Here is a 10,422-nt window from a genome sequence, read left to right on the forward strand (position 1 = left end):
CCCCCCCTTATTTTTATTTATAATTATAAGAGATGTTTCACCTGAAGAAAGCCAATAACAACCCAGTGGAATCCCACAACTGGGGTCTGGGAATAGTGTGTACGCAGACCTTACCCCTAGTCCGGAGGAGTAGAGAAGTTGTTTCTGATAGACGCTCTTCACCTAAAGAATGAATGTTTTGTATTTCCCTTAATCAAGAATCTTCATATTCCAGCACAAGGACGAGACATAGCAAAAGGTCCTTTTAAATCTCAGTTACAGGAAGGAGGAAAAGTTGCCTTAAGAATATCGTGAATTCTCATTGTTAGATATTTAAATGAAGAGTACAATGGGCTATGGATGTTACTCGGAAATGTTGTTTGCCTCGTTATCATGCGACGACATTATTCACTTGAGGCCTGACGGCTCGGCTATTGATAGAGTGAATAGATTTGTCATTTCTTGAAATTTCTCTTCTGATTCAAAATCGTAGTATAGGATAAATTAATTTAAGTAGCAATGTGCGATAAGCAGCTGGAGTAGCTCAGTTGGTTAGAGCGTGTGGCTGTTAACCACAAGGTCGAAGGTTCAAACCCTTCCTCTAGCGCTAATTTTGCCACCTTTTTTTCCCCTAACTTTATCCTTGCAATCCCTAGTGACCAAATTGGAGATCAAAAATTGATTTTAAAAGAGCTTTTTAAAAAACAGACACGTGAGTAAATTTTTATGAGCTAATGCCTCATAAATCAAATTGCTGAATTTTGACACTGCTGAAATAACATTTGAAATTCTTTTTTCTTTTGACGCTGACGTACTTAAATATTTTCTTTATTTTGTGCAAAAAGAAAAGAATTTGTTTTATGCTACTCGTAAAAACTGCATTTGTTTGCAAAGTCAAGGCCAAAATCTAAAGAGATGTCAAAGAAATATAGTCATTGTGAATTGTGATAGTTGTAGAGTTCTTTTTTTTTTTTTTTTTATCAAACACATCCTTTAAGTTGATAAGAAAACTAAAAAAAGACCTCTGCTATTTTGCTTAACCCACGAAACATATATTCCTCAGCTTGCAAAATTACATTAAACCGATGTTAAATATAAACTCTCTTTTGAAATTTGATGCAAAGGAAGAATAGAAAATGGCTTTCAAGTTCTCTCTAATTTCTTGAACTCTTAATTTGGAAAGTTAATATCGAGATCAAAAGAAAAATTGTTTGAAGAGAATGGAGATGGAGGGAGTGATTAGAGAAGGGCTATCGTTTTTATTGCAACGAGAGCAAAGCTAGACTTTGCTATAGTTTGGTGTTTATGAGAAAGAGAGTAATTAAACAGGAAGACACTGGCACCTGATCCCCAAAAAATCAGAGTGTGTTTGGTGCGAAGGAAAATACTTTTGATAGAAAATGTTTTCATGGAAAATGAGTGGTTTTATCGCTTATTCTCCTTTATTTGGTTGGTGCGTGAAAAATATTTTCCGAAAAATATTTTCTAGTGTTTGGTTAGAGAGTAGAAAATATTTTTTAGGAAAATAATTTATGCTACTCTCTTCACCCCTTCCCCCAAGTCCCATGTTTCCTGTTCTCTCCCCCCTCCTCCCAAATACTCAACGTTTTCGGGTAGATGGGTGGTGTGTGGAGGTGGGTTGGTAGGGATGGAAAATAGGGTGAGAATGTCGAAAAGGAGTTTAGGGAAAATATTTTCCTCCGGTTGGAGGAAAATGAATTCATGAGAAAAATATTTTCGAAAAACATTTAAGCCAACCAAACATAAAAAAATTGGAAACATTTTCCTTTCATACCAAACACACCCTCAATGTAGAGGCATTTTCTGTTCAATTATGTAAACGTGAGAGATGTATAAGTGGGATACTAAAGGGATGTTCTCTAATCTCGTCTCAAACTTGAGGATAACAGTAGTCTTCCCCCAGCAATGCATGTAATACTAAGATGGTTTACTTGTTAACAATTCCATTGGTTTATGAAAATAAAAGTTAGTCTTTACAAGAAAATTTCTTTTACATCACCATTGCAACGTATGTCTATTAGCTATTAAATGACTTTACAGTTTGTTGTATGCTTTGGACCTAAACTAAGTACAACAAAACTACACAAGGCTACATAACACAATTTTGAAGGAAAGGTAAATATATCAGCGTCGCCGCTGGGCAGTTGGTGGCAGTTTCTCAGAAGGGCCAGTTGGAAGCTTTCGTCCAGTTTCTTGTTTAATTTTACTTTTCAGCTGCCTGAGTATTCGAATTTGACTAAGTTTTTCAGGAGAGAGCTTCTCCCAATATATCCCTGCATGATCACAAGAAAGGTTAGCCAACTGCAATCACTATTGAGCCACTGTGATCTATCAAGGCAACTCTTCCTCTTAGTCTCGGGTAAATTTTGCAAGTCACTGACCAAGAGAAAGTGAAAGGCTCCAAATATACACTAAGAGGGAAATTAAGAAGAAAAGAGCGAACGAAGATACATGCACACAAACAAGAAGAGATATCAGGTACTGACCATAGCAATTATACATACGGACTACACTAACCTTGAGGCTTTGGGATGGATGTGTTTGTAAATATGACCTGAGTTGGGGTGCATATTATGTCAACCGGCACATCATGGATCAAAAGCTTGTCAACAGGAATGTCATCTACCAGCTGTTCATCATGCACTGAGGAAGCCATCCAAAGAGAATGAACATCAGTTTAGGAAATGCAAGATTTGGTGAAACAACCCTTCCATAATTTTGACAAGCAAGCAAATTTATTTCTCTCGTCATCCACGATAAGGGGGGAGGAGGAAATTAAAAGCTTGGTTTGGATCAACTAACAAGCAAATTTGCATTTTAAGAGTGCGAAAGGCTAAACTTTGATGAAGAAGGGCGTCTTAAAAGGGATGTACCAGAAGTGACAACTGGTGTTGAGTCATCAATGGCACCCATGTACCTCAGCATGCCATATTCAAGTTCAGCAAATCCCTACACAATGAGCGATGTAATTCAAGAAAAATTTCCAGTTAACACTTGGTGCTCCGCATACCAAAGTAACATAATAGGAACAACCTAGTAAATGAAATCAAGGTAATAACACTTTCTTCTTAAAAGACACCTTGAAGCTTTTCATACGATTTACGACAGAAAGTGCACAAAATTCATCAATCCAACCCTAGCACAATCATCTAAACTTGAACTTTTAAAGTTATCACCAGCCAAATCAAAAGGAAAAACTTGAAACACTCATAAACAATATAGCAAAGGCTGATAATATCGACCTCCTAAAATTGGACATTATTAGCATAATTTCAGCGGACTCTACTTAGAGAATGCAACTATTGGAAGCTAAAGACAGTAATATTCAATATAACCATTCTATAGAATAAAAAAGCAGAACAAGTTAAGATCAGACATTATACTATGATGGAAAAGTACCAGATTATACAGAAATGGACAAAAATTAGCTGCATCATATATGATGGAAACAATCTATTGCCAGAGCTAGCTTCATCCACTTTGTTTCATCAAGCATAACCCAATTTCCAGGGCTAGCTTCTTGCAGTATGAAAAAGCAGACAGGGAAAGATTGGTACACATGCTCACCTCTCCTTTGCCAAGTCTAGCACCCGTCTTTGGGTCAACAGCAACTGAACCAATAACAATCAAATCCACCTTTATTTTCTCCTCCAATCCAATTGGTCTTCCATATTTGGCAACTCCAGCAGAGGTGCAGGCCTCCTTAATGGTACCTGGAGATAACATACTTGATTCAAGTACAGAGAAAAAACCTGTCCTAAGGCGAGGCTGCGGTGTCAATAGCTTCTTCCCTCCTACAGAAAAGCGATGAGTGAATCAATGTCAAATTATAAGTCAAAGAGGGAACTTCATATTATTTTAAACTGCACAAATCTGACATTCACACTGACAATTTATGAATCAGGGTAAGAGCTAAAGTAGGTTCTTAGTCTAATCAAAGAGTAAGAAATTCCTACTTTCTCAAAAAAAAAGGTCTGCATTTCATTTCACGATCTTCTATGTCGCCTATATTTTGGACAAAGCTGGAGAAGGGTCTATTTGTGTTCTGAGAATATTGTTTAAAAATTTAACTAGATCAAACATACTGAATTTGATTACTCACACTCTGAAAAAAAGCTTTTTAATTTAAAAAGGGCCGCCCGGTGTCGGGGAAGGGTACGCAGCCTTACCTTGCATTTCTGCAAGAGGCTGTTTCCGCGTCTGAACCCGTGACCTTAAAGTTGGATATAAAATAATTTGTTTACACACTACTTTGACTAACTTCTATCATAATCTTCTATTCAAACCGCATTTATCCAAATCTAGTGTTCATAACCCTACATTACCCGTAGTAGGGGTGTTTATGATTCGGTTTGGGTCGGTTTTTCCCTAAAAAGAAACCAAACCAAGTAAGTCGGTTTTTCAAATATTGGAACCAACCCAAACCAATTAAGTCGGTTTTTTATCGATTCTGTTTGTGTCGGTTTTTCGGTTTTCTCGGTTATTTATTGGGTTTTTTCTTAAATATGAGACATACACTACCAAAAGCATATTCCGGCGACTATATTTTCGACGTAACACTATAAAATAATTGCCCTTTGAGAAATCTATCATTTACCTAGATATATTGATGATAATTGAATCTAGTGATGAATAATTTAAGTACTCAATTAAAAATCGATTATTTTTAACATGAAATAAATTCTTGTGCTTAGCAAGAGAAAACTACCAATCAAACTAGAATGTAAAGGCAAAGAATTAGATTATTATAACAGCAAAAAACTAGACTAAAAATACAAATGACTAATATGTACCATAAAATTTTAGAAACTTTACATAAAAATATATATATATATATAGGTGTAATAATAAATTTAAATAGCTACTTTTATAGTCGGTTTGGTTCGACTCTTTCGGTTATTTTTTGATTAAAACCAAAACCAAACCAAATTTTATCGGTTTTCAAAATTCAAAACCAAAACCGAACCAAATTTGATCGATTTTTAAAATTCAAAACCAAAACCAAACCAAACCTAAAAAGTATCGGTTTTTTTGGTCGGTTTGGTTCGGTTTTTCGGGTTTTTTTGAACACCCCTAACCCGTAGTAAAAAGGAACTACGCAAAATTCTTGCTATACTTATTTTTTCTCTTTCATTCTTCATTTATTGCAAATATTCATGAAACAAAAGATAAATATTCAACCATCATCTCATAGGAAAAAAAACGAAACTTTAAACATTTTTTTAAATAAAAAAGATAAGTTGATGAAAGCCCACCATCAAGTGTGAGAAACCTGACTTGCTTTTGTGGTGTATCTGGATTCACCTTCACACACTTGGCCCCTTTAAACTCCTCCATTTCACTCAACTGCCATTAAACAATAAAATATAAATTAGATAAACAACTCACTTAATTATTTTATTTAAAATCCCTTTTCGGCTTTCTTGCAAACAACAGATAAAGACGCAATCTTTGAACCTTATTAGCAGCAATTGAAGCTCCAACAAAATTGGGTATCCGATGATGAACGGGCCTAGGGAATTGGGCTATATTTTGGGCTTCCATTAAGTCCCAAATCCGTTTTCGGATAACCCATTTCCAAGCTTTCGGGTCTTCTTTGTCTTGGGTCTCTCTTTCTGAGGTTTCAGCCATGGCTTTACGCGCCTCGGCGTCGAGTCTGTGACGCTCCGCCTCGTATGCTGCGTCATCAAAAACTACGTCGTTTCTCTTCTGGCAATCCACTTTGAATGAGAATTGTGGACTATCTGAGAAATTGAGAGAAATAGGGAAGTGGGATTTGGAGAGAATTCGGCTATGTTTGGGAATGGAAGTGAATGGAAATGCAGAGGAAATTCGGAGTACGTGTAATTCCATGAATGGTAGTTCTTTCTTTCTCTTGAACTTCTTCAAGGATTATTTCACTATTTGGATTTTTGGAACTGATTTTCCTTTTTCCCCTTTTCTTATTTTTTTTTCTTTTTTTGGTATTTTCCTTATAGCTTTAGAAAACTAATGTAAAATTAATTGATATTCAACAGTATTGGTTGAGAATTCTACATGTTAAGGGGTAATTTTTTTCCTAGGGCACATGTTGAGTACTTAAATTTGCCTCGTGTTGATAGTGCTTCATATTTACTTCTAGAAACATTTCTTACAAACACAACAAACAAATATAAATTCGTTCGTATATACTTTGGAATTAATGAAGTACTACGTTAGAGTTTTAAGGTTTTATATTGAGCAAGATTAAAATAGAGTACATGGAATGCAAGTTTATTGATGCTTTATATGAGGTTGACATGGAAGTAAGGATTGGTATACAAGTCATCCACAAGAAAGGAAGTGTTAAGTATACCTAGGTCAATAATTCAAGAAAATTGAGAGATAGACAATGATGTCAGAAATCATATTGGAGCGGGTCGATAAAATGAAGGCTCGCATCTTATATCCTATGTGATAATTAAGAATATGCCACCAAGACTTAAATGTAAGTTCTATAGAGTGGTTCTTAGACGAATTATGTTGTATGAGGCAGTGTCGGCCACTCAACTCACACATTCAGAGATGAAAGTAGTGGAAATGAGGATATTTATACGTAGGTGTAGGCATACTAAGAGATATAAGATTAGGAATGAAGATATACAGAACATGGTGGGAGTGGCCTACGTGATGGACAAGATGCAGGAAGCGAGGCAAATATGGTTCGGACATGTGAAGAGGAGGAGCACATATGCTCTAATGACGAGCTGCGAGAGGTTGAAAATGATAGGTCTAAGGAGAAGTAGAGGTAGATCGGGGAAGAATCTGGGAGAGGTGATTAGATAGGACATTACACATCTTCAGCCACTAATAAGGACATGACCCTAGATATATAGTAGAGCATAGAGGTCGAGGATTAGAGAAAAAAGTTAGTAAGTAGTCGAGCAATTTTTCTCTTTTTCTGTGGAAGAGCATGGTTCTAGTTTAGAGCACCTTATCTGCTCCCTTTTCTCCTTATTATCTATATTAATAATATTATTCTATTATTATCTTATTCTTTAATTTTATTACTACTATTATTTCTTTTACTTTGGATATCTTTACTAATTTTATTGTGAATACTTTTTCTAGTATTTTCATCCTAATTTTTTTACTTATATATTTTTCAAACTTGTTTTGAAAACCCTTTTTTCTGAGCAGATAGTCTATTAGAAACAACCTTTATACCTCACACAAAGTAGGGGTAAAATCTGCATACACCTCACTTTTTTCAGACCTTATTTATAGAATTACACTGGATATATTGTTATTGTCGGAAGTACTACATTAGAGAAAATGAAGGATACATGATTTTAAATAAAATACTACTCCATATTAAACAAGCAAAAAAGAACATGGCGTAGATCGTGCATGTTGTACATTTGCAATTAAATTTTCTCAATATGTGATGAATTATACAAGCACTAAGAAGCGCTGGTCCAGCCAGCCTGTGGGTTGAGTTTGTTGAATTGCTTCCAAACAGAGCGGATTCACAATTTTGAGCATATGTGTTTTGGATTTTAGAAAATATAGCTTATTAGATTTTGAATGAATTATTTCTACATTTAAACGAATTTTTTAAACACAAATACGAAGTTTTGACTAAATCTATTAGGTTCTGCGGAAACTATAACTAAAGTCTAGCTCCGCTCCTGCTTCCTAATGACTCTAATTAAATTAGTGAATTGACCTAATTTTAGAAAAGTACACGTAAGAATTGAAGATGAAGCCAAAGCATTTCATATTTTGAAATGAATATGAAGCTGATCAAATTCAGAGCATTGTACATTTTAATAAATATGGTTATCTGTCACGATCTAAGTCCATGAAACATGTTGTCTACTTTGGCTCAATACACCTGTCATGGGCGGCTTTCCAGCCATGCCCCATGACTCCTTGGGCGCGCCCCGTGGCGTCCTAGCGAACCTCCCAATGCCTAGCGCCACGGACGGCCCCGTGGTCTTGGCCGCGCCAAGTGACAAGCGCGCAGGTGCCTCTGTCGCCCCACCGATATCCCTCGCGAGCGCCAAGCCGCAGGCAGAAGCCAACAGCGCCGCGCGCGCAGACCGTGATGCCAAAGACACTGCTGCTGACAACAGACCTGCTGCTGCCTTATAGAAAACTAAGTCATTTTCATTGTAAATATAGAGTAGTTTTATTTCATGTACTTCCATTATGTTTCTCTAGCTTAGTCAAGTCTAGTCTTGTAACTTTGGATTATTTTTTTTAAGTACTATTAGAGGGGATCAAGCAATCAAAACTTTCTAGCAAACAAGCAATTCTCTGTACTGGTGTCTCTCCCCCTCGACACCGCGTTGCTTTTCTGTAATAGCTTTCATTAATGCAATCAAGCTTTCTTTCATTCTGAATTCTCACTTCTGTTCTCTCAATTGCTTTTGACATTGGTTTTCCCGTACGGCACTGACAATCTCGTCTAGCGTACGGAGGGGACCTCAGTTGGCGGACAGCAAATGCACTGACATCAGTTGCCTAGCCTTACGTCGCCCTTCCAAGGAATCTCAGGAAGGCGCCGTGTAACAGTACTTTTGAGAAAAGCACTTCTCAAAATAAGCTGATTTTTGCATCTTGGCCAAACAAGCTATAAAGCAGGTGCACTTGACCTAGCTAAAAATCATGCCGAATATTTCTACTATTTAGGAGGATTTCTCAAATACCTGAAATAGAGATAATCATAGAAAATGCAAAATGTTTGATATGATTCATTTTGGGAACGTAGAGAAAAGCAGACTGGACGTACAAAAAAAGTCTCATTTTCAATTATTGATTTTGTTGTTCAGTCCTTCTCCAAACCCGCACATAACAGAAGATTAGAGGACCGAGCTATCCTTTTTTTTATTGATCTTAAATATATTCAGATTGAACCTGTACTTAAACATTTTTGAATCCTACTTGAGGCCGGCTTACACTTCAGTGGCGGATAGACATTAGCTTTTGTGGGTGTTTAAGCACCCATTACCTTTAATTATATGTAGTAAATTTGTATAGGCAATTATAAAAATATATAGATAAATATAGAGTGAGCACCCACGATTAAATTCATTTTTTCTCTTCTTTTGGAAATTGTATCGGTTAGCACCCCTAACTTTAAAATCTCGAATCCGCCACTGTTTCACTTCACTCTAAGTAAATACTAGTGTCTAGTGGCCAAAAAATAGTTGAAAATGAGATGATGAGTCTAAAGTCATATACGTAAATGATGAGTTTGATTAAGATTCTCTGAGTCAGTCACATGATTAAGAATCTTTGCAGAAAAATAAAAACAAGATCAATAGAGCGTACGTGAAACTGCCTTTTACTAAAGTGTACATTCGACAAAAATGGCGTCTCTGACAACTAAATTCTTTTTTGTGGAAAATGCTCTTACTTAACTACTAAGTAAGTACTCCTTTCGGTCCACAATAAGAGATCAATTTGCTTTTGGAACGCCCATTAAAAAAATACGAAATTCTATACAAGAATACCTACTATGGCTAAACTACCCTTAATTAAATATTTAATGTGAGGAGTAAGAAAACTTTTTAGGGATATATACATAAGGGTAATCTTGTAAAAACAAATTGAATTCTTTCTTGATTATATAAATGGACACTTATTTTGGACGAAAATAAAAAGTAAATTGGTCACTTATTGTGGACCGGAGAAGTACTAATTATAGTACTCCTACAAGTTATCCATTAATATTTATTTAATAAATATATTTACCTTTTAAGTTATCAAAAACTTAAACTCCTAAGTAATTAGAAACTAACGTATGGAAGAGCAGTCGAAAACGTACGGGCATAGTAAAATCTATGCGGAGAAGAGTGAAATTGATTCAATTGGAATTCCGACCGCTGCAGTAGCTCCGTTAGGTGATTTTGGATATGTGTGCAAAATTTCAGGTCATTCGGAGGTGTTTTGGTCGGGTTTCTGATCGAATGCGTAATTCGGAAGTTTTTAAGAAACTTAGGCTTGAATTCGATGTGATTTGATGGTTTTAGCGTTGTTTGATGTGTTTTAAGGATGAGAGCAAGTTTGAATGAGGTTTTAGGATGTATTGGCATTTTCGGTTGAGGTCCCGGGGGCCTCGGGGTGAATTCGGGTGGTTGAACGAGAGGTTTTGAGGTGTGTTGCACGTCTGTTGCTGTTGTCATCTGGTATTTCCGCTTCTGCGGAAATGGACCGCAGAAGCGGTTCCGCAGAAGCGGATGAGCGATCGCAGAAGCGGCCAGGTGTGGGTTAGGGTAGTTCCGCATAAGCGGAAGTTGGTCGCTTCAGCGGGTCCGCATAAGCGGACATTGTACCGTAGAAGCGGTTTTGAGGGAACCGCAGAAGCGGAGTTCGAGTCGCATAAGCGAAGTCCGGGTTTTTAAGTGAAGACCGCATAAGCGGATTTTTGGCCGCAGAAGCGGTCCCGCATAAGCG

The 10,422-nt window shown here is 36.7% G+C and overlaps 1 protein-coding gene and 1 non-coding gene across 2 annotated transcripts; one reads left to right on the top strand and one right to left on the bottom strand.

Annotated features, from left to right (window-relative positions):
• The first annotated feature begins 512 nt into the window (after positions 1-512).
• TRNAN-GUU lies at positions 513-586 on the top strand. Its single transcript has one exon. It is a non-coding gene; the product is annotated as a tRNA-Asn (tRNA).
• A 1,340-nt stretch (positions 587-1,926) lies between these two features.
• Positions 1,927-6,049, bottom strand: LOC109244856 (5-formyltetrahydrofolate cyclo-ligase-like protein COG0212). Its single transcript, XM_019412014.1, has 6 exons — positions 5,458-6,049; positions 5,256-5,346; positions 3,568-3,794; positions 2,874-2,949; positions 2,518-2,643; positions 1,927-2,273 (listed from the first exon to the last, which is right to left on the bottom strand). Exons 1-6 carry the CDS (start codon positions 5,851-5,853, stop codon positions 2,125-2,127), a joined length of 1,065 nt encoding a protein of 354 aa, XP_019267559.1. The 5' UTR covers positions 5,854-6,049; the 3' UTR covers positions 1,927-2,124.
• Positions 6,050-10,422: the final 4,373 nt, after the last annotated feature.

This window comes from Nicotiana attenuata, unplaced genomic scaffold, assembly GCF_001879085.1.
Source record: "Nicotiana attenuata strain UT unplaced genomic scaffold, NIATTr2, whole genome shotgun sequence".
NCBI lineage: Eukaryota > Viridiplantae > Streptophyta > Magnoliopsida > Solanales > Solanaceae > Nicotiana > Nicotiana attenuata.